This window comes from Solenopsis invicta, chromosome 8 (genome assembly GCF_016802725.1).
Source record: "Solenopsis invicta isolate M01_SB chromosome 8, UNIL_Sinv_3.0, whole genome shotgun sequence".
NCBI lineage: Eukaryota > Metazoa > Arthropoda > Insecta > Hymenoptera > Formicidae > Solenopsis > Solenopsis invicta.
Window position 1 is genome coordinate 5,569,841 of NC_052671.1, and position 25,362 is coordinate 5,595,202.

The following is a 25,362-nucleotide window of genomic DNA, read 5'->3' on the forward strand; positions in this document are numbered from 1 at the left end:
TGCAGCGCGGTCGCGCCTGTGTCATTACGCGGGGCATTCCGGCCCAATAGCGCTTCGTTATATCTTATTTAAGGGAATGCAACCTGCAATAAAGCCTTTAGTGCGACGGCTAAATTGTACATACGTTGGCTTTCACGCGAAGAACATATTGTAGCGATTTTAACCGCGTTACTATATCCGCATTGTCTCGTGAAAACGCGACGTATGCTTGTTGAGGATAATTGTTACTTATCCGAGAGACATGCGTGAGAAATGGAAAGCACACTTTGCGAGCACGTGTACTGACGCACATGAGATATGATTTCTTGCATCGGTGACCGTGCGAAGAATACGGCGAGACGCCGCCGTCGCCGCCGCCGCCGCTCGTTGTAGCTTCCATCACGAGGATGCGCGCCAGAATGGGAATTATTTATCTGCCCCGTGCACCGCAAGAAAAATGAGTAAAGGAAGACGGCGCGTTTGTGCATGTCCATGTGTATGTACGCGCGCTGTGTTGCGATTTCTATTGTACAGCACGTACCTAGGGGAATGGAAAACGAATATTTTCAAGCCGGCGCGGCGCGCCGTTCGTTCCCGTCGTTGTGCGCGCGCGTGGGCAACGCGCGTTTCACGTAAGGATAAATGTGGATAGGAGTCGCGTACGTGTGCATGACCAAGATTACATAGTTAGGGACTCGAAGAGAGGATGGTGAGCAGGTCGTAATTGTATCGTGTCGTTTTTGGCCTGGCGTTAAATCATACACATCCGCTTTTCGAGAGATTGTCAGATTACCGGGAAAACAGTTACACGGTACACGAGTCAACAAACGCTCGCGAAAGATAAGCAGCGACGCTGCTGCTTTGGGACGAAATTTGGACAATGCGTGAAAAAGACGTGTCGACGGAAGAATACGGAAGATGGATTACTGGGATCGTGTTTGTTTTAGGACGAGAGACGTCGCGGGCGATACTTTTGTCCCGAGTTAACGGAGATTGATTGTCGCGCACCCTTTTTACGTTAACGCGCGGCGGCGCGGGCGGAGCGGGCGCCGCGCACACGGGGACGTACGGAACAGTATCTGCGTCGCGGTAGATACAATCCGTCGTTAACGCGAACGACGATGACGATGATATGTCGAGGCCGCGCTAATTAGTTAGCCGCGCGGTGTCCCTCCGAGGGAGCGGAAGATTGAAGAAAGAACCGGCGGATGGGGGAATTTCCACGTAGTCCAGGAGGTCGCTTAAAAGTAGCTCCGGGGAAGGCGTAATCCATCATCGAAAACGGGCCGGTGTAATGTAACTGGCCGGTTATACCGACGACTAATCAGTCAGGCTGCCTCGCCGTATAATTAGCAATCTCTCTCGGTCTCTTTCTCGCGCGGCGCGGCGGAGCATTCCTCTCTACATATGTCCGTAACGCACGCTCGTAACGCTGCACATGCTTCTAGCTACGATACTCGACCTTCCTTCCGCGCCTCGCAGCTCGTAAAAGGCATGCCTCCGTTTCGGTTTCCTACCCGCGGTCGTTAGCGAAATACCCGAGTCACGGTGTATCACGTCTCGTTTCGACGAGTACCGCGCGCGGTCCAGAGACCGTCGACGGATGGATGATACTTTTAAGTAGCTTGTCGTGCCGCTTGTAAGCATGCTATTTACCGAGGCGCGCGTTCCTCGCGGATTTTATTGAAAAAAAAACTCGGCGGAAGACGCCATTCGTTAGCCATCGCGTTTCGCCGACGCTGAGATGGCAACTGTTGGCATGCGTGAGACATCGTCGACGACTCTTGGAGCACATGTAAGAAAACCTCGGCCCGCAAATTAATGCGATCAGCGATCGTTCCATCAACGACGTAACGACATAACGTAATTTACAACATAACAGTAATTTCTCTCGTGCAAAACGGGTGCCCGCAGAAGAACTCGCGTAAAGTGGTGCTGGCATGTTGCGTTTGGCGCGCGAGCGTACCTCGACGAGCGAGGATATTCAGGCTTGCTCGCGTCGCGGCTCTTCGAATCCACGAGGGATGAGAGGTCATTATAGGCTCGGCACGAGTTAAATGGCGAACTTAACGATCTTCTACGAGATCCTGTCTTTCTCGGCTGCCTCGGCACGGCCTCGCCGCCGCCGCCGCCCGATGCTTTACGACGCGACATGGCGGCGACGGGAGAGCTTTTACTCCCGACTGCAGGTTTTTATTTACCTTCGCCGGATGGGAAGGGACGAACCACTCCGGGTAGAATCACGCAGAACAACAGGAACAGCGAGCAAGATTTCGGCCTCATCGCGTATCACGGATCACCGCGGGTCAGTCATTCGTTCATCTCTCTCGCGCGCGGTGGCAAGAGGAGGCAAAGACCTCCGGTCGAAGTAACACTTAAATACCGTCACTCGACGTCACTCGACCCGACACTGGCCACTCGTCGGCTTGATACGAGCCCGCACCTGTAACATAAATGGAAAACAAGGCTTAATTACAACACAACGCTATCGTCTCGCTTTGGTTAACTCTGGAAAGTAATCTTTTGCAGACGCAGACGCAAAGTATGATCGCGCGCGCCGTAAATCTTGGGTATTTTCGGTGTAAAGAGCGTAAATGAAATGCACACCGCGTTTAGCGATATTTCGTGAAGTACGATAAAGCAACCTATTTCGCTTCCATGTACGCTGTGTGAGGAAGGCTACTCTTTACACAAAATGGAAATTCTCTCTCGCACGCAACGGGGCAACGAAGTATCGAGGTGAAACGGGTTTAACGTCGTCGGTTAGGTCGTCGCGCCGCCGCCACCGCTGCCACGGCGTTGTGTTTCTACCGGAAAGCGTAAAAGACGGTTAGGAAAGTCGAGAGTGCCACTTACGACGTAGCTGGCAGCCCTTGCCATTTAAATATTCCAGCGACGGCAGACACTTTCGCGCACGCGAAATTTCTTACGTGGCGCCTTCATTTTCAGTCGTTGCCACCGTGAAAGGAACATAAGGAAAGCCAAAGCGCGGGTAAAGGAGAGGGCGTAATTTTCCCTCCCAACGAGGTTCGATGGCTCCCTCGAACGCAAAACCGCTGCCTTTCTTCAGGGGGGAGGACAGGATTCCGGTCGATAACCGGCGGAATTAATTATTAAACGCGATTCGTCTACTGGAAATACGCGGTTCCTCAGGATTATCGGAATATGTATGTAATACCGCTTTTTGGATTCAAAATTTGAAGGAACGTGATGCGTCTAAAGCCCTACCCGAGCCGACTTTGCATAATGAGATTTAGAATTCACTTTTGAGCGCGTTGTTTGAAACGCGCATTACAATGAAGTTTTAGCAGCATATTTCATCGCGCGCATCAACCCACGTTTCCATTTAAACAACATCATTGTCCATGGGGCATTACACTCCCGCGCGAGTGTTACGCGAGAGTTATTCTCGCTTTATCGATCGATACTTAAAACTACTCCCAACGAGATGCTTAAAATTCACGCGATGTGTGCATATCATGCAACAAAATTCGCGCAGAAACGTATGATCGCGAACACGCTTAGCGTGCGTATATGCAAAGCTTGTTAGTACCGAGTTGTTACACGATCCCGCCGAGTCGGTTAGTTGAAACGCGACTAAGGGATCGTTTATCAATGTCGTTCGTCAAGGTCTTTCGCTAGATGTTCGATTACATCTGTAAGTGCCGTTGTACAGCAGCTTTCTCGTGAGCAAACGCAATGGAATAAAGTAGGAATGGCGGTGAAATTTAATACGCCGCGAAGAAAAAAAAATACTAAATCGTCTTTTTAAGTTGCGCGCTCACGATATAAGCTTTGCTCCGGAAATAATCCGCGATAACGAAATTTAATCGTCATTCACAGCGATATTTTATGAAATAATTAAGTTAGGGTTACACGGGATTATTTTTAATACATGGGTAACATGCGATCTCCGCGCATTATTTCAGTAATTATAAAACTTCTTCGCGCTGGGATTCATTCGTTTTTAAAGAATTCTTGTGCCTGCAGCGAATGTTATCTTCTTTTTTATTCGTAACGAGTTTGCGTCTGTGTGTTTATTTCGGTTTTCGTGTTTTCCATCAACAGAATAGATTCTTGAAAATCGATGAAACCACTAAGCAACACTGTGTGCACTGCTGCGAACCATGTATATAGGCGGGTATACAGGTCGAAAATGCCCTCGAAGATTCATGACGTGGAATAATCCAGCGAAGATCCATGCAACACACCGCGCATTATGTGGCCACGTTTCGCGGTACCCTACACAAATTTCCCATCTCGGGCTCGTCCTAATCCTCCAGGACGAGAACTCAATTTATAAACGCGCTCGGTATTATCCATTCAAAGGTTTAAAACACTCGACGGCGAACGGCGTTGCGTCATGCGCAGCGACCACATGGCATTTCACACTGCAGTTGACACGAATCCGCTTGTCATGGATTCCATTCGGTCGGAAAACCCGACTACCGTCCCCTTTTCTTTCGTTATATTTATTCAGGTAAGGGTCTTGTGGCGCAATATAGGCGCACATCGTCGGCGTTCACGACTGAAGCGAGCGAAGATGATACTCTTTTTTTTTTTTTCGTAGCGAGTAGAAGGCGAGCCGCGATACGAGAGCGGTTTGAATCTTCGCGATGCATCTCGAGTATCGTATGACAACAGATAGAGCAACTACCAGACTGGACTTGGCCAAAAGGATTCAGCTACCGGTTCTTGACGCGGTTCATCTTTCTCAATTCAGAAGGGTCAGGAATTATACACATTTATTATATGGTCACACCTTTGAGAATTTTTTGATGGAGGTGAACGATGTGTGCTTGTGGGAAAAAGATGGCTCGGATAGGGTAGATGCGGTTATAAATTTTATTTAGAGAAGTCGGATGCTTCGGTAGTCCAATATTCGCTGGCAATAAACGGAGGATAATCCTGCCGGATTAGGAAGGTCCGTTGGATATAAATTCTAACGTCTTAATAATCAGGTAATTTAATGAACGGATTTTATGTTCAGCTGCCCTGGGGTATTAAAATAACCGCGGATTTCGGTTTTATGCGAAATTTTGGTTTCTATATTCCTCCTTGCACGGATGTGTATTATAGAAATAGGGTCAGTGCACAAATCGGAGATTGAACCAGTCAACGAACAGATAAAAAACAACTTAATATAATTACATTTTCAAATGAAAAATGATATTTTATTCAAATCTGTATGAAAATTAGATTTAAGACGTATCAATTAATTCGTAATTTATTATTTTGAAATATTATTTTAATATTTTTCTTGAATAGTTCATTGAATAATTTATTGATGATTGTTCATGTTCAGTGGCTGGTGCAGTGGTTCTACTTTCTCCATTGCTTTCATTTGTTCGGTCGGCATTCCGCAGAACACGTAACGCGTCGATGCGCGTTGTAATTTAACATAGTTTCCGCGGAACATCATATACGTTACGAACGTGCGAAACTAATCCGCGAAAACCGCGTGAACATTCCTCAAGGATGTACCAACAACCGCAAGGGATCCCTTTGGAACATGCGTCAAGCCCCAGGGTACCATCCAGAACTCCGCCCCAAAGGCCGACTATTCCTTCTTCGGTTTGTTTCTCTCCATTTTTCGCCTCTCTCTCTCTCTCTCTCTCTTGCGCGCGCGCGCGCTTCTCGGTAACGTAATCCGAGAAGATTACGGAGCGAAATAAACATGTCAACCTCCCCCGCGGCGCGGCGGCCGCGGGGATGTGGGTTCGCAGCGTCTTTATAGACCGCACGTAGAGGATATCGCCTTTCTTTTCCTTCGCCGCGCGCGTTGCTCTTCCTTGGTCTCTGCTTCGTGCTTACATACGTCGTCTTCCCTCCACGACGCTCGTTGGCGACGTAGATTCCTCTCGGATACCGGTCCTCCTCTCGCCGGCTGTTATTTAGCCAACGGGCAGATGCGTCTAGCCAGGTTCACACGAACTCGATCGGTCACGCGCTCTATCTACCTTCGATCTTGAATCGTCCTCAATCAAGGAGAGATCATCGCTGGTTTTTATTTCTCTATCAGATCGATCGTATCAGCCCGTACGTTTTTTTTCCTCCGCATGTATAATAGATACAAATATCGTTCTTGTTTAAGATGAAAAGGAGAAACGACGTCGAAAGCAAGAATGATTCATTCCGCGGGAGTGGAAACCTGCGATTTCGTGGAACCTGTACAAATACGTGACTACCTGCGGCAGGAGGATTCGATTTATAGTCGTATCCTTTGAGGCGCACCATGTTTCAGCGATTTAAAAGCGTTTGTATTGTTGGGAGAGATGTTTGCAGATGTTCGAAGACGTGTCGATGGTGGTTATCGATTTCTAGTGGTTATTAATGGTCTATAACGGGATGGATCTCCGCGGGTACGTACGTCTCGCGTCTGGCCGCGAATAAAAAGCTTCTTTTCTGCGATATCAATATTCCGTCGACGTAGTTAGTGACCTCTTCACTTTTGCGATACGCTATCGGATTACGAAAGAAAATTATTTCTCCGCGCTTGTACCACACGGCATTTCAATCGTAATGCACGGTGAGACCTTTTACTCAGAGGATCGCGGTACACAACATAAATTATCTGTTCGTGAGTATATCAAGGATACTATCTCGCGCACAACGTCGCGTCGCGTCGCGTTGCTCGCCGCGTAGCGAAGTAAAACTCCGGCGCGGCGCGTGCTTCGACTTCCAACATAAAGTAAGCGTAATAACTCGAGAGATCAAAGGGAGTCGCGAGAGGGATTTAAAAGAGTGCAACCCGTAAAATCAAGCCTCGCGGTATCCGCGGACTACTTCCGCGACTACTTCCTCGCGCGAGGCGAGGCAGAGGCGGAGTATCGAGCGCGGTGAGCAACGATGTCACGATTCCGGAGGCATCCAGGTAGAAAGGATCAAAGGAGGATCTGGTCGCAGCCAAAGGAGTTTTCTCGATTCGCGCTCAGCAGTCCACGGCTCTCCTTTCAAAGCTCTCATTTCGACAATTGGATACCGCCACGGCATGCTGTTCCAGGGGCGAAAGGGATGGAAAGCTCAACGTCGCGTCGCATCGCGCCGCGTCAGCTCCTCTAGCGCTCGGCCAAACACCGAAATACACCTTCCCTTTGCTCTTTGATCGTTTCATCGCTCGCGCACAGAGCGGCGCGGCACGGCGGCTATGTAACGCGGCTACACGGCTCCTTTGCGCGTAGTCATCTCGCAAACAGGAACGCCAAGAAGGGCGGCGGTAGAACCGGCTGAAAATATACCGCGAGACTATCGCGCACGTTTCCTTGGTTCTCTCGATGGAGGATCAAACGTTCTTGCCCTGGCTTTTGGTCGGCGCGGCGCGGCGCGGCGGGGCGAGCGCGCGCAGCGCTTGCAAGTTATTTCGACGTTTTTGCATGAATATAAAGTACAATGCGACTACGATCGCCCCGGGCGGGATCTCCTTCAGCTTTGCGATGGAGCTATGCACACGATACGACGAAGCCGGGAGATACGGAGGAAACGAGGACGACGCGCCGTTCACCTCGACCGCACATATATCGGCGAACGAGAAGCTCTTGCGCGCGCGGCGCGGCCTGAGATTTTTCAGGCGTTTGGCGCCTTCGGGTATTACGACGTGTAAAGAACGATGAGCCCTTCTCTCCCCTCCCCTTTTCCCCTCTCCTGGGCCTGTAAAGTTCCTCGATTTTATCTACGGCGATAAGAAATCCCCGCGTACAGTAAAAGTTGGTCGGCGCGGCGGTTGTTTACGGCGGATGTTCCGTTCCGTAAGGTTTTTCATGTCGCGCGTGACTTTTCCATCGTCTTTCTCCCGCGCGCAACCTCTGCAGTAAGCTCTGAGGTATCGGCAGAGAAACTCTCAATGTGCTTTTATCTGGAGATCTGTGTTGAGCTATTAAAATTTTACAGACACGGCAGTTATCGTTAAAACACGATTTTACTTTGGTATTTTTATCCTCGTAGTTTTATTTTCCGTCCGATACTTCTCGGAGGGAGGGATAAAAGCGTTTCGTCATCGCAAATTTATTTGAATGAAACGAAGTTGCTCGTTTCTTTATTATCTTCACTTTTGCCTCTTTCCTTCGTACATTAACTCTTTAGATTATCCCCCATCGTTATCGATCAATCAAATAATCCTTTAAAGTGCTTAACGTCTGCCCATCTGCGCCGTTCAATCGGCATCTTCAATTCGGCCGCTTCTCGATTTGTATCGACCGTGTTCTCCGACCAGATTACGCCGTTACCGAACCAATGGACCCCTTAAAGATCGATCGTTCGATCGATCGGTCCGGCCCGAAGACACGGTCGTTTCGCCACCGCCGAAATTCGTCGACGCGTGAATATATTTTTCGCACGCGGACACCGGGCTCTTGGACCCTTTGTGCGCGCCCGTCCGGAGCAGGTAGGCACTTGGTGTTCTCACGGAGGCCTCGAATGAATCGGCCGCCGCAGATGGGGCTCTGCGCGTGCCAGGTGGGCCCCATTCGACGACGCGAGGTCCTCTTTCTCTCTCTCTCTCTCTCTCTCTCTCTCTCTCTCTCTCTCTCGAGCGAATGCAACAACGATGTTGCCTGCGAGGGAACCGATCGAAACCGCGATACATGACGTTCTGCGTGGCGGCCCAGGCTTCGTCGATCTTGACGGCGAGATAAGGGCGGGACCATACCGAGTTTTTAATGGTCGAGGCACGGAAAGCGCGGGGACGATCGTCGTCGGCTGGCTGGCTGGTTGCCTGGCAGGCTGGCTCACGCACTCCCAGCACGTACGTACGAACTTCCCGTCTTTCTCGATAGAGCGTTTGCGCGGCGATCTCCTCGACTCGGGCACGTGTAACGTATCATCGCACGGCGAGAACGGAAGTTGGAGAAATGAGCGTATCGAAGGAAAGAAAGGAGGAAGAGGGAGAAATACTCGAACGAAAACGCCGGTGGCGGCGACGTGAAATGATAGACGTCTGCATAAAATCGTCGGACCCGACACGAACGTGACCAATGCGCACGAATGTGTAACCTTCCGCGAATAATATCGCGTGTGAATGGCGTATTAACCTGCCGGGAGTATCGGCCCGGCCGCCGGCTTCTACACGGATCCCGTGGAGATTCTAGGGTGTAGGTCTCGCGTAATAGTTTCCACTCCAGAATATCCCGACGTGATATTTTTATTCATTGTGGGTGGGGAGGAAATTTCAACGAACGTATTATAAAGCGCGCGCGAAGCACACACACACACACACACACACACACACACATACACACACTCAGGGCAATGAGCTGAAATTGCACTTTAAGAGGAAGCGCAGGAGAAGCGGTATATAAGCTCTCGTATGAATTGGCTTCTAAAGTTCGCCGATCAATACTTGAAATTATTGTTAAAAGTAATAGCATACTAATTTTCGTTATATTCAAAGTAATGGCATTCTAATTTTAGTCGATCACTATTTAATTAGACTATTAAGATTGAAAAGCGGATAACATTATATTAGTATGCTTCATTCACGAGGCGCATTCACATTATTCAGCCACGTTTATTTAAGATTTATCAAGTTCTCCCACTGCAAGAAAGCGCTGTTATAATTTCAATTCGTTACTCTCAGCTGTTGCATAGGAAATCCACGAGAGCAACTTGTAAGAAGAGCGAACCGTCTCGGTGTAACAATTATTTTCATTCTGTTACGCGAAGAAAAGCGGAAGTTAAAAGCGCGGTTGAAGCGTCGATACGGAACCGACGCGGACGAGGAAGGCAACGTTGGTTGAAAGGCAAACTCTCCTCTGTCGGTGACGGGAACATTCAAAGAAGCGTGCGCGTGTCGCGCTCGGTGTATTTACAGAAAGCGACTAATGTAGTAAAAGCAGGAATAAAGGGATCCATCGGCACATAGCGCGCCTCGCGCTCCACTTCATTATATTCAAGAACCCCTTTTCTACGCGGTACACGGTTCCGCGCTGCGACGATCATCGCCATGAGCGACGGTTAGTCGCTTAATAAAGTCAAATAAGGTCTCTCACGTTTTCAATCGCCGCCGACGCGATCGTTCGAGATCCGCGATCGTTCGAGATGTTTAGTCAGCGCCTGGGAGTCTGTTCTGTTGTAATCGTTGTAAAATTGCTCGATCTTCCGTATCGCGCTGCGGGAAGAGTTATTTATACACGGCGGAATCATGCGTCACCGGATTGCTCTAGATCGCATTTATCGATCGGCTGATCCTAGTCGCGCGTGAGTTTTTACGATGAGATAGAAACCGCAAAGCTTTCTCTATTCTCTCTTTCTCTCCGTTCTCTTTTTACGCGCGTATTATTGGGGAATTTATGCGCGCGGTGTAATTAGTTAGCATTCCTATTGTGCGTGGATACGCAAAAATATTTCGACAGAGATGATTCCGCGAAATGAGTAGCGGTAATTATTAATACAGTGCCATTGATATAATTAATACATTTTACCATTGCAGTTTAAAGAGATAGTGCGGTATTGTTAATTAATGGCGTTTAGCGAAACGCGCCATGATCCATCGGGCGTTTTCTCTCCGAAACGATTTACCCGTGCCACAAAGACGGCGATCTTTACGAGCGATCGTGAGGTCGTGAGTGTCACGACTAAAGATTCACAGTCAATAAATGCCGTATAAAATTGGAAGCGTAATGTTACCGATTTGTTGGAGATAATGCCGTGCTTTCAGCAGTCGTTTCCCTCGTTATAATCGCGCAAACGTACCGATCTATCGCAAACGATAGATATGATCGTCCTACCGGAATACCGTTGAAGGGGCTGTAATTGAATCGACCGTTTTGCAAATCACCGTCGACAATCCAGCCAATCTAACGACGTAATAGCGCCGCTTTATCGAGAATCGACATTGCGCATGTATGGATATCTGGTAATCTCCAGACCTTCGCAGAGAACTTCCCCCCGTATGATGTATATATTTCGCGTATTTACGAATAAATATGGGGTAGGTAGCAATGCGAATGCAATTTTAAACCTTTCGGGTAAAAGATGCAGGCATGTATCTGGCCTGTAAATCGCCGGCAACTTACGGCCGCCGTTAAGAGTCGGAGAACGTGCTCCTGTACATGTAATCCTAGTAAGTGCCCTCGAATACTTGTAAATCTTTATTCGACGGTGCATACGGGAGAATACTTAACGATTACGTGCGTGTATTCGCGTACGTTCTTCGTGGTTACCGATCGCTCGGGAGCCATTTATTGACATGTTCGACTGCATTTTATTTACACGCAGCTTACCCCCGAGCATATCGCTTTAGCCAATAAAACTGAAATGGATTCGGAATAATCCGTAAACGTTCCGCGCGTATTTCGTTTCTCGGTGAAGTCTCACGCCGGAGGCATAAAGGAATATAAACATAGCCCCGATGAAGCAACAAGTAATCGCGTATATCGCGAGTTAATGCCGCCTCGTGTAATTTTTCCAACGACTTCATTCATTTAGTGCGCAGACCTATAATATACTACGTACTTTAATCTGCCAGACCAACAGCGGCCGCATGCGGTTTGAAGATTATAGCCGTTTCGCGCAAATCCGGTAGTTGATATCGGAAAGTGATCATCGAGTCGCGCATCGTAACAACCGGTATTTTGGAATAAGCAGGACAGGGGGAGGTTCGTCTCGTTGAGCTAAGTTTACGATGCGCTACAAGTTTTTAATAGGCTCCCGGGGAACTTTTGGATCGCGTCGATACGGCCCAGCAGGAGTGCAGGGGTTAAATGTTAACGTTCATCTTTTGACTCGGTCCCTAGCGGGCTTTTGAAAATGTGCAGCCATCGGAATCAATCGAAAATATTCCCAGTCCCCCGAGAGCATATAATGAATTATCTCGATTAGTTATCTGAAATGTTACGACCGATCTCCAGCATTGAAACATCTTCATTACGAGAAATGTAAAGTTTTGTAAAAAAAAAAAAAAAAATAGAAAAATATTTTAATTTTTTTTATATTCAATATGTAATTCAGGATTTCCCAAATTTATGTGGATCGCGACACCCATTTTTTAAAACATAAACATCTGTGATCAGCTTCAAAGATTATGGAAAAGCGGATGGGAAGTGGTGGGAGGAGAGGTTGATTGATTATGTATACTATTTTGATCCTTCTGTTTTTAACTTTTTATCGAATTATAATTTTTCCAAAAATGAGGTACAAAGGTTTGAGGCATGCGTTCATTTTCTGTTGATAATTTTCGCCGCGAAGCGAGGAATTTAATAATTAATTAGGAATTTATTTCAAAATTTGATTTCGACTCCTAATATAGCTGAAAAATTGTCGTGTTTCACCAAAAATCGGCTCACAATGCACTCGCGACCCGTACTTTGGGAATCCCTGGAATATATTATATATCGAAATTAGAATTTCTTTTTACGATCTCGATGCATATTATTTTATTAATCCATTTCACAGTTTTATTGTACGAAATAATTTGCGTTATCATTTGCAAATGGCAGCATTTTATACGCAAGGTTTGTATCACGTTTCTGGCCGCGTCTCGGGGAAAAGGTGCTACTTTGCATAGGCTATCGCGACACATTTCCTGGGTCGACGCGGTACAAGAAAAATTCGCTATGCATTACACAACTATCGTCGGATATCACTTACTCGTGGAGCCAATCAGCGAACCGTGGTTATCCATAAACCGGCTGGCACTTTAACCCCACTGCACTGACACTGGTGTTATCATCGTTGCAAGTTCGTTACACCGCGCGTCTCAACGTCATTCTTTAGTTCCGAACATTACGATCATCGAGACACGTATTCATTTGCTGATCCAGCCGAAAATTTCACATCGATCCCCGTTTACGTACCCGACAACCGATCCGACGACGCGTAAGGAGCGCACCGGTCCCCTTCGTCACGGAAAAACTATTCACGCTGTTCAAAAATTGGAACCTGAGTAAAAAATCGAACGCGAAAAAAGTCTCTCCCCACAGGTACGAATTGTGAGAAAAGTTTTCACCCCTCGTATACGTTTCACGGGCGGTACAGTGCACGCGCACGACCCAATGTACGAGGGTACGCGTTTCGGGATTAGCCGTTAAGAGCGGATAAACACCAAGAGCCCCAGCACGCGCGGCTCATGTCGGCCAACTGACTCGTAGCGCAGAAACCTCGGGGCCCTTCGCCTCTCGGGCGCCGGTGCTGGGCGAACGTGGTGGTGGTGATGGTGGTGGAGGTTGCTGACGGTGGTGGAGGTATCGGCGGTAGTGGTAGTGGTGGTGGTGGTGAACGGTGATGGTGGTGGCGGCAGTAGTAACGGCGGAGGCGAAACCGTGTAGGTGCTGGTGGAGGCGGAGAGGCAGCTAAAAGGAGAGGAGTATTGGTGGGAGCGTGAATGCTGTTCCGCAGTCGTTCCTGTACACGCGGATGCTGCGGAGTACCGTCTGAACTGCCGCACGAGGCGGAACGTACCTCCGTGTACAGAGAGATGGCCGCAGACTTTGTCAAATATTCATTCTATCCATTTGTCGTAGTACATTGCGTGCCCTCGCGTGCTACAATGTTTGCCCAGGTTGCTTGTTTCCCGATTACTCGAGGGACCCCGCAGGGCCAAATTTCGGGACATTCGAATGGTTACGCGTACTCGTTAGAAATGCATGATGAGACTACTGGTAACTGGTACGTTGGAGAGGAGAATATTTTACATTAAAGTTTGCAAAACTTGTACCTTTGGACGAAACGTAATTGTCGACCGAAACCGAAAGTCATATATCAAGCGAAGAAAGAAGTTTCTCATTTGTTTGCTGCCCTTTGCTTGAGAGCAAAGAAAGGTCCGAAGAAAAAGGAAAATCTAGGAAACCAAAGAGCCATCCTTTTCGCTTTGACAGTGCGGCTCGGTTTGAACATAGAATCCGCTCCATTTTAGCCGGTGCATAAATTTGTCTTTTCACAAAATAAATACGTTGACCATTTATTTGCGATGCCCCTTGTCTATGCCCTCCGACCTCCTTTTCCCATTTTTCCTAATCGTTCTTTCCCTGTTCGCACGGCGTGACCGTACTTGTCGTTACGTTCGATAAATAAATATTGATTGTCGCGGCGGGGGCACCGCAAACAAATCCATTAATAACATAAATTTAACCCCGTCGCGGAGGTGTATGCGTGCACTCGCGGAATCCGGGGGGCGCGAATACACGCCCGTTGAGTTTCACCTGTACCAATCTGACGACCCCACAACCCGCCGCACCTAATTCGACGTTGTCGGTGTCAATTTATGTCTGCGGGTGGATTCGGCGTCACGGTAGAACAATTTAATAACGTTCATTTCCATGCGTTTCCCAATTTGACCTCGTCTCTCCTCCCCCCCCCCTCTCTCTCTCTCTCTCTCTCTCTCGCTCCAGCCGGCGATCGTATGGTTTACCGAAAAGACAGAGAGGCGATATGGCGTTCGCTCGCGAGAAACGGCCCAAAGGAAAGAGAGGGAGTGCGCACGCATGAGAAAGAAAATGACGTTAACCGGTAGGAGAATCGTAGCAAGGGGATTCGTGCAAATTCGCGAGTCCGTAATCAAATAATCCTCGATGTTTAATATTCGTAACTCTGTGGTATGTCTCGTTAACGCATACGTTACAAAAGCAAACATACAAGTTTCATCGATAGCCCGATTCTTTTCTTCCTCCCTTCTACTTTGTTCTTCACCCCAGCTCAAAGAGAATGCATGCAAAGGGGAAGATTGGAGGGGTAAGTTCTCCGAAAATTGATTTTTACGAGAAAGAACCTCTTTAATTTTAAATATAGCCATTATGGAGCGATATATATATTATATTAAGTGCAATCTCGTTTGCCAGATCTTGGGCTCGTCTAATTGATCGATATTCCACAGTATTTCACTGAAACTTGAAATTTTCGTTGTGCGCTCTTTTCTTTTCTCTTCTCTTTTGACGGGTTACTCTCTCACGCGATCTGTGTTGAATGTTTGTCTCTGACGCAGATAAAAAATTACAAATTTCTTTTCTATTTGGATGCACTGTAAGACAGTTCACCGATATTTTAAGTTAGAAATACAGGAATTGAAGACTAAAAGTAAAAATGAATTATGAGAAAATGTCAGTACTTTATTTTTCAGTATTTTAAATATCAGAAATTTATTCGTATTTTCGTCGATTTGTTACAGCTGTGTTAAAATTTATTCGCGGTAAAATATATCGATTAAACGAATTGAAGAGAGCAAACAAAATTTTCTATTCAAATGTATACGTTTATAGCTTTATTTATTTGGCTCGTGCTTGACTCGCGCATTCATTATTCATAATTACTTGGAATCTCGTATCTGATCCTGACGACGGTAACATAATGTGGCGCGTGCCTCGCTCATATCCCTCTGTCATACGACTCCTAATCGATAAATGAGAATCCTTCTAGGTAGACAATAACAAGCGGGAAGGAGATGAAAAATTGCGTACCCCTACCAGAGAACCCTCTTTTTATCGTAGTTTTACACAGTGTCTCGAATAGAGAAAATGTATACGTATGTGTGATCGCCTCGTAATCCTATATAAACACGGTTATTTTTATCCCATTATAGGGCGGTTCGGTAACGGCCTAACGCGTAGTCTCGAGCCTGCATAATACCACGTTCGTTGTGCACGAAGCTTTAAAGGCCGCCGACGGTCGGGGATGACCGCAGGATCCCAGGGGGTGTACTGTGTGCCACACCCCCTCCCGTCTGGCCGCCACGAAGTTGTTTAACAGCGGGGGGCGAATGTGCCTGGGCCATGATACAGGCCTTTGAAATAGTCCCCGAGTCTTCCGAAGGTCTTACGTGTACGAGTCCATTGAAAAGCTATGCCTTCGTCTTCGGGCTGGAACGCCGTAACCTTTCTCGAAAAGAAGTGTGGTAGCAACTAATGATGATCGTTGTAAAATACTTAGTGAGGAACGAATGGCTCTAGTGGCTTACACAAAAAAAATACAATAAAAGATTAATGATCTTGTACTTTGTATAAATTTACGATGAATAATAGCTTTTCATTATGATATTTGCTAGAGAGAAAATGATTAGTTCTTTATCGCTTCGAGTTGACATATTTATGGAGATACTTTTATGTTTTTATTCACAACGCATACTTTCACCAGATTTCTTTCAAGAATGTTGATAAGACAGGTTCTGTGATTCTCTCAAAGTGACTACGGCTAAGAAATGGGCTGGCCAGTCATGGTAACACATGTTACGCACTCGTTCTTGAAAATCTCGGTTGCACGTGACGCCCACGAATAGGATATTTTCTCATTTCGAAGATTCTTTTTGTACGCTTAATGATGCGACGCTATGTAGTATCGTTAAAGTATAACCTTTCTCTAAAAACTAACCGGAAATCGGTCCTTAATCAGCCGGAAACTGTCAATTGAAGAGTTTCCAGTGCATATTTCGGATCTTTTCTTCGTGCGGAATTCACCTAGAAGCACCTCGTCGAACGTTCGTCCAACAAGCCATGGAATATTTTTTCTCAGACCCTCGTATTCGCTCTCGTGAGTTGCTTTTCTTAAGAGGAAACTCTTGTAAGGTCGTTTCGTTTCGCCAGGAGGTCAACGGAACTCGAAGACGCCCCCTCACCGCCGCGCTTCCTCTATCGTCCTCCCCTTCGAGAAACCAGACCGAAATTCTGTGGTTGAATCGACTCGGGGGTAGAAAACGATCCGGGTTTACATAAACAGAAAAACTCATATATTCCGCATAAATATGTATAGGATATTGTATTATAAGAATTCAGATGATGATCCAGGTAGATGATTAAAGTATAAAGAATATCCACTCGGAATTCCCTTCTTTCATATAGATAAAAGCATAAAATATTTAGTGCGTATATTTATTAAATATGTTTATTAAATGTCTTTATATTATTTTTCTTGCATATTGTGTACATTTTATTTCCCATTTTATTAATAAATAAATACAATTTACGCCCGCGCGATTTTCTTATGCAATAAATATAAGAATAAAATTGGACCCGTCGAGTCGAGAAAAGAAGGACAAAGAAAAAGAAAAACGCAGCGCGACTCATCGATGATGCCGTATGATCGCTTTGACAAAATTGACGTGCGATAGGATCGTAGAAAACTCCGTGGAGTAGTTTTTTTTTCTTTTTGCGCGTGTCAGCGTGTCCATTAATTTTCAAGAGGAAAATCGATGTCGCCCATCTAGAATTACGAGACCGTCTCTTCGAAGACCCCATGAGTGAAATTCGAGCTTTCTCGTAAAAAAGAGAGACCGAGGTAGAAGGAGGAGAGCGACGGAGCAACCGAGAGGGAAAGAGCAAGATGAAAAACGTTGACTCGATGGACCCTACGAGGCGTCTCGAGGGTTTCACGGAAGATATCGAAGGGACCGAAGACAGAAGACGAATACGCCACGTCCAACCGATGCATTCGAAATATTTGACGGTGGGTTTCTGACCGTGCGCGAGGAGGAAGAGAGTCCTTCGAAGATTGAGTCCTTTATCTGAAAGGTAGGATCTCTCCGTTCCTGGGAGCCCATCTAAAACAAAAATATTTTCGGTCCGGTCGAGAGGAGTGCTCAGGTAGGTAGGCAAGCATGTCCAGTGAATCGATTTCAGCTCCTCGGGGTATATACGTCTCTCGTGATACACGTCGCTAATAGTATTTAATGGAATCGATAAGTTGTACGACAAATCTCTGGTATCCCACGTATAAAACTCGTGCCAGTCATAAATTCGATCTCCGCTCTCGGCTCGAATGATGACCGATCCTTCGAACGGCATTTCTACATTAAAGGGCGATACGCGGACTGGGAGGATAGTTAAAGCAGATTGTCTTTTTTATAGCTACCGTGATCTTTACGATTGTTCTACCTGCGGTCTTTATGGGCACTACGATTATTTTTATTTGACCGTTTGGTATTCGACGCCGACGCGTCTTTGTTTAAATATTTTACGACGGGAATCTCTTGTCGAAACGCTCCAAATTATGGGTAACGAGAAATTATTTACGAGAACTCTGCTTTTGCTATTAACGTCGCTAACACTCTATGGCCAGATTTCCCGGAGGAAATATCGAGATTATTGAAGCGCGGCTTATTTTGCGAATATACATCATTCCGCGTCCCCTTCGGATTTTAATCACCCGGAAGGTCTCTGTGACGTAGAATAATTGCTCGCTGGCGATGAAAAGGATCCGTGAGGCCTCTTTGCCGCGTGACGCGAGTTAAGAAGATCCAGGAAACGGGGCGACGCGATCACGACTTAGGAAGTCAGGATCTTCGGACCGAGGAAACAAAAAGGGGCCCGAGTTCTTCCCTTTGTCTCACAGAGGGGCACACCCTCTCGCGGCGCATTATTTACCGGCGATACGGCACGCCTGTGCACGCTGGGGTATCGGCGACCGGACGAGGGAGACCGGCCGCTAATGGCACGTTGGTTTTCTGAAAGCCGACGACTCCCCAGCCCAGTCTACGAAGACTTCTTGCCTTGTAACCCGGCAATTTCGATGTGCCCCACAATCTGGCAGATTGCATCCAGCGCTGCCTAGGAGGCGAATTATCTCGAATGTAACGCTAAAGGGACCGCGGTAGGCCGGCCGGGCTGATTTACCTTTCCTGGGACTTTTATACCGGCGCGACCCGCGCAGTTATAATTCAGAAGAGAAACGAGATATTTCTCTCCCCCTCTCTCAATTTCTACTTATGACTGAGCGCTATCCTCTCCCCTGCTGCACCTGCCTCACTGGGCTTTTCCCTGGGCGGCGTCCCCGCTACCTATCGAGATAATGACAGAGCTCTCTTGGTCCCACGGGATTCTGGGAAGAATCGTGCAACAAATTGTATCCGTATAGATATAGATATCCGTTTGTGTTGGATTGTTTAAGAGCTAATTTACAGGGGAAAGAAGTTATTATTTTGTTGCACATCTCTGTACAACATCCATTGTGTACATAAATAGCGATTTGGAAAGGCTATACTAATGATTTTTCGATATTCGAGTGCAATTTGTGATAGTGCAGAATTCAATAAATTTGATTCAATAGATGATTTATCATAGAAACGTCTTTCTTAACATTTAAAGAAAAATATTTTATTTTTATCTAATTAATTATATTGTGCAATGTGGAGAATGAGATTTCTATCGAAGATTTCTGTCTTCCTTCGCGATTAATATTAAATAACGTATCGATAAATTGTGCAAGTCTGAATGTTTACATGATTAACGTTCAATTGACGAACGGTCTACCTCACAGCAATAGGTATCATGATAATAACAACGGTTCGCGGGTATTTACGAGAGGCTAACAGAACCGCTCGTTAGACCGAGGCTTCTGAAAAGACAACGAGGAGACTGTGTGATAAAGCAAAATGATATTTACTTCAATTATACATTATTAGAATCGAGACTCATATAACGATCACGTACTTTCGCACAGCCGAATGCCTGCCAATCAGGCTCCCATTCAGACTGTATCATTGAACATTACACCGTGTCTACTCACTCAATAAACTCAATCAATCCAAACGTGCTATTTACTTCTCCGTATAGCGCAGCGTTATCGCGATTTTCAATTAGCGGCGGAGCACAATGGAAGCGACGGAAAGTCGAAAGCGCCGCAGAAGACAGGAGGAGGATGAACCTGATCCGCCCAAGGACGAGGGAACGCGCATTCGATGGGCGATACGCTCGTAACGGTAGGAAGGAAGAGAAGGACTCATCCGGGCGATTCGACGCGCATTCTTCGGACGCGTGCTCGGCAATTTGCGGTACGAGGGCGCTTTACAATTAGCGGTATCTTTCGAGGCAGCATTCTTAGAGGGCTTCTTCGTCGGTCCCACGCACCACTCACCGCTCTTTCGAGGGTTCCTCTCGGTTTTGTCGTTAAGCATTAATTGAGCCCCGGTTGAGAGATTACAGAGAGAGGATTCTCGCGTAGAATGGTATCCGAGAAAACGAGTGAATTTCAGGCCGCGCGCGCAGCGTCTAACGTTGTTCCTCTCGTCCTTCTTCGTTCGCGCGGTGGTGGTGCCTCTCCTCGACGTATCGTCTCTCTTTTCCTTGGGGCGCGGTTGCAGCTCTTCCGACGAACTCGAGGCCAACCTGTTATTAAGGGACCCCCGACGATTAGATTGCGTTAATGGCGAACCGCTGTCTCCTCCCGGGAGAAGAATCGGCCTCTCACTTCTTTTCCTGCTTCTCGGTGTCCTTTCCCGCACCGGCACGGATTCTCAGGAGCACCGCCTGCGCTCCTTGGAAAGGTCCATGAGAAAGAGAGAGAGTGTCCCACCGACGAAAATTCAAGCTATCGCGCGCGCGCGCGCGCGCGCGCCACACGACGTATCCGGCGTGAGCTTCGCTGTATCCGTGAACCTTTGGTGGCCGCCGGTACTCCACGCTGATTCCATTAGGAAGAGGGTATCCGTGCCTGATCCCGCTCTTACCTCTTCCCACCTTGCGACGATTCCCTCTCGTGGCGAGATTCACTCCAGCCTCCACCTCCTCTTCCTCCTCCACCGCCGACGGTACTCATTTAAGCGCCTCGTATTTCCCGTGGGAACTCGGCAGCCCCAACAAAGGCACGAAAAACGTTTAATAAATAAATTGATCAGGTTTCTCCCCACCCTGCGTCGCACACCCTTCATTTCCAATCTCTCTCTTTTTTTTCTCCGCAAACGTCTGTCCCGGTTCTTCCTTTCGCTCCGACAGGACGCACGGTGGCAGACCCCTCTCGGCTTCCGGAAACGCGACACCACGGATTCGAATCCAACTCACGTTTCATTAGCTCGCTAATGCCCGAGAGACGTGAACGTTCCGCGTGAAGGAACGCTCATGCCTATTATCGCGATTGTTGCGACCGTGCCGTGATATAATGGAATTGTTACGAGATTGTTGACGCATCTGGTGCGTGCCGAGCTGTAGTATACCACTAGTTTTCAAGTACTTGATTCTTAGGGAGTTTGATTTTTGAATGTCGTATCGACATGTAGATCGAGTATTTTTATAACGCGCGAAATATTTTAAATATTATTATTATCATTTAAACATTCAGAATATATGCATGCAGATGGGACAAGAAAATTAATGTAACAACAAACAGGATCACTTTTTTATCTAAAAACATTTTTATTTAGATATTTAGATAGAAAATAGATTTTTTGTTTGAGAATATAGTAAATATAGACGTATATTTGACTCGTATCGTGACATTAATCTTCGTATATAAAGCAAATGAATGTATAAAATGAGATAGTATACATTTAATATTCAATGTGACGTTGCAAAGAAGGGAGAATTTGTGTGTCTCTTGTAGTTTATGAAGACATGAAGTGTTGTGTAATACTCGTTGATTGTTGTTTGATTGGAAGAATACTCCGGCTGTATGTGTAATTTTGTGAAGCGTAATGCAAATAAAGATCCGCATTGTAACACGAACGCCAGTTTACGATTCGCGCTTCTATGCGCTTAGAGGCGGACAATGGACTATCCAATGGTGTATAAAATGGTTGTCGTCATTAAACTACCATATGTGAGCGCGCGTGCACGCACGTTTGCGTCCAAAGCTCTAGCTCGCTGCAAAGTTCCATTGTATCGACGACGGTTTACGACCGCGGATAATAATAATCAGGAAAATCGACGAGAGAGAGGAAAGGGGAGTTTCGTTCGCGCGACGCGGGCGCTTCCACGTAGTTTCATTCTGAAAATGTCGAGCCACCCCGCAACGGCACCTATGTTATTACACGATAGTTTGCGAGTCGTCTGTGTTTGTGAGGGGTGAGGCGGGGGGGAAGAGGGGCAGGAGGAAAAAGGGAGATGATAGGACTTACGTGCGCGCACACGTAGGGCGACACAATTGTGAGCAGTGCTCGGGCGAACGGCGGCAAGTAACTCGAGTAGGCTCTCGGCGATCACTCTGGTCTCTCGCTGCGGGATATGCATTTGTGCAACAGGCTTTTATACAGCCGTTGTGCTACTTATGCAATCGTGAATGCGCGTCGGCATCCCTGCGTGCTCCCCGCGCGGCCCTTGTGAAACGTTTCAATACGTTTGGTGCCTATGCTCGAAGGCTTTGCCCGCATGAGTTATCCGCCTCGAGGAGACGAGCGGTTATTGGTGCAATTTCCTTCGAAGTTACGAGAGTTCAAGTCACGTATCGTTAGTATGAAATCTAACGAAATCGATTTTTCTGCAGCTTGGGTTATACGATACCTGGAAGTTCGATGAGAGATAGAGAGGTTGGAAATTTTAGAAAGATTAATATTAAGAGCTAAATTAAAAACTTGCCGGCAAGTTATGCAACATGTTTCGAAAAGATACATATTTGAACGAGCTATTTAATAGTTCATTGCACGTCTAATTAACTCAAAACTTCAGGGATATTTTGTTCGTTCCACAACTTTGTTACGTGATAAAGTCGAAGCACGAATTCCGGAATAGCTCCACGTGCCCATGCTGTTTATTTTCTATAAAATCCTCTCCACACGACTTGATTTCATCATATCTGAAGGAAATCCATCCGAGATATTTTCTCCGCGGCTCTCGTTACAGACCTGACCAGTGTCTGGCATAATTAACATAATTAATACACGACCGACGAGTGCCTCCTGCGGCTCACGATCCAAGCCGCGGGACTTTCGGTTACGCAGCGTGTGGTTTTACCTAAAATTATCCTAGCGTGATGGTACGGGGAGAAAGAAGATCAAGGAGGGTTCGAAGAGATACGTAGTGCCCCCCAGAGCGCGAAGGGAGTGATCGATAGTGGGTACAAAAGGTCGGATTAATAGACGGATGGGGTTGTCCGAAGTCCGTCTGTCCTCTCTGTGATGGTTCTTGGTCGGGGAGAGGGAAAAGAAAGAATGGTAGGTGACAGAGGTAGAAGAAAGAGTCGAGAGGTGGAGCGACGCCGGCACATCTCGATACCCTCTCATCTACGTTCCGAAAAAATTCCACGTTCACACCCACGACCTGTACTCGCATCGCAGGTGCAGATTTCGTTCATTTCGCGCACCGATGAGGACCGCCCTATCTGACAGCTGCAGACCCGCATGGAAGTCGCCGTTTCTCTCTCTCTCTCTCTCTCTCTCTCTCTCTCTCTCTCTCTCTCTCTCACACCGACGTGATTCGCCGCGGTTCGTTCTGTCACCGGCGCTCAGTCTACCTTGACGTCGTCGCTCGTGAGTCGTGTGGCCGGCGGAACAGTTTCGTGCCCCACTATTTTTTTCCTTCCTTTCTTCGAGAGGGCCAGGAACTGCTCTCTTGACAGTCCCGTGGCTCTCGCAATGGATTGCGGGACCGTTGCACAATGCGTCGGGGTAACACCGGGCTCTTTGTGCATTGCCGGCATGTACGCGTGCTCTGTCTACCTATCGTGGTACTGGAGTTCTCTTTCTCCTTTTTTCTTTCTTTTCGTCTCCTTCTCGCTTTCAAGGAAAGGAGATGGAAATAGGTGGAAAAATCTATTCGCTCTTAATTCGCTCCTCAACGAATGTACAATGGGTGTACGTTTTCCAGCTCGCCAGCGACGAACGTAAAGCGTTAGTTTACGGGAGAATTTTCTTTATACTCTCGAGATTTCTCCATTCATCGTCTTCTGTTTCCTTCGTTCGTTTTTGCGCCTACCGAAACGGTCGGCCGCTCGCATCTGTTCTGTCGCCTGTCCGCAGACATCAATCAAAGAGATCGATGTCTTTATGCGATAATTTGTCTTTTGTTTCAATGTAAGCTCGAAGATAAGCTCCCCATCGATTACGACTACATTGATGTCGAAGTCCTATCGGAAATTGAACATCCTATCGAAAACATCCCATTTTCTTTTTTATTCACCGATTCTATATGTGCAAAGTATTTTAAAATTAATCAGTAAATAATTTTAAATCATCTACTGATCAAAACTGACACGGTAGACAGTAATGTTGCTAATGCTAATTTTTCTTTTCTTTTCCTTTCACGTGACTCTCATCTGCACAAAATACAAGTTAGTATATGTAAGGATTCCTAGACGCCTTTCACTTTGATGTAAAATAGTTTTTTCTTTCGATTTACACAAATACCTTGTGCTGTTCCGCAAGACGTAACATGTAGCCCGATAATATGTAAAGATTAGATTAGATTAGTAACTTAATCGGTAAAACTTATAATGCTGTGCTTTTTATTCTATCCTCTATGGTTTCTTCTATCTTCGAAAGCTGTGCCAGTTTATGTTGCATCTCGATTTTATGTTTAAATATTATTTTTGCATTTGAAGAATTTGTGCGAATTTTATATAAAAACGAGTCATATTTGAATTATAGGTTTTTAATTTTTAAGTAGGTCATGTATTTATCAATATTAATAAAGCTGTTTAGCTTTCGAGAAATAAAAGATATTTTGCTCTAGGAGATTTATATCAGTATAAACACGACTTTTCCCTAATTATTTTATTTAATTTAAAATGACTTAGACATTAATTTTATGTTAACGGAAGTGGTTTCTTCGAGACCTTCCTCAATCTCGTTTTCCAATACAACGATCGTTGTGATTTGTAGAATGATCGCAGGTGGCCGATACTTGGCGGTGGAAAGCGTATAATTTTGATAATGGGTTGTAAAAGGGTTAGCTACATTCGCAATATTGAGTCTTTCTCTCCGCGCAATTTAATTCCTTGAAAGATTTACGCCGATCACGAGGTCTCGTGAAATTCATGGTTCTAGATTCTAGGTGATTCCTGGAGGCCATATGAAAATTGAATGGAGCCTATCTCGCGCGTGCCCCCTTCCACGGACCGGAGCCTCCGGTCTCTCATCTCACAGAGTTCGTCGAGTTCGTTGCTTTCCGCGACGAACGTACTAACGTTCTGCAGAGGTAATGCTCAAACTCGGACTATATTGGCGAGATTGCGGCGAGCAAGTTGCTCAACCGGCAGTAGCCGTAGCGTATTGCGCTTTGCGAAACAATGGAAGTCCTTGAGCGCGTTGCGAAGAACTTCCGGTAAGTCAGAGAGTTCATCGAGAAACTGGAATGTTGAAGGGGAATACCGTATCAGTACGACGTGTCACGACCGAGTTCAGATGCACAGAAATCGATCGAACTGCCCCACATTTCTCATTATTGAGAACTGAAAATGCCAGAGAGAAAGAGAGAGAAAGAGAGAGAGAGAGAGAGAGAGAGAGAGAGAGAGAGAAAGAGCAATGAAAGAAAGATATTGAATTTTCCTGTCCCGGGACAGGAAAATTCAATATATTTTCAGCATACATTGTCGAACCCCGACAGCACCATCAATCACGAAGGTATACGTGCTTTACATGAGCAATTTATATTTTTCATTGGCTCAACTTGCCGTACGATTAATTACGTTAATGAGGCAATTAATTGATTTAATGATTTCCATGTAAAAATAAAACGCTTCAGATGCGCCACGACAGCATCGCCGTTCGCGCACGTCGATGAAAGCGCGGATATTAATACGGGATGATACGAAAATTAATGGTCC

The 25,362-nt window shown here is 46.4% G+C and overlaps 2 protein-coding genes across 5 annotated transcripts in view; one reads left to right on the plus strand and one right to left on the minus strand.

Annotated features, from left to right (window-relative positions):
• The window catches only part of LOC105196640 (netrin receptor UNC5C), a 33,038-nt gene extending 19,976 nt beyond the window's left edge, over nucleotides 1-13,062 (minus strand). For both annotated transcript variants that reach the window (XM_011162675.3, XM_026135106.2), the window contains exons 1-2: nucleotides 12,562-13,062; nucleotides 2,181-2,422 (exon numbers count right to left, since the gene is read on the minus strand). In XM_011162675.3, the coding sequence (XP_011160977.1) occupies nucleotides 2,181-2,262 (82 nt within the window). In that variant the 5' untranslated portion in view covers nucleotides 2,263-2,422; nucleotides 12,562-13,062. The remainder of the gene's footprint in view (nucleotides 1-2,180; nucleotides 2,423-12,561) is intronic.
• The window catches only part of LOC105196654 (netrin receptor UNC5C), a 295,574-nt gene that overhangs the window by 133,338 nt on the left and 136,874 nt on the right, over nucleotides 1-25,362 (plus strand). The gene's annotated exons all lie outside the window — the stretch shown is intronic.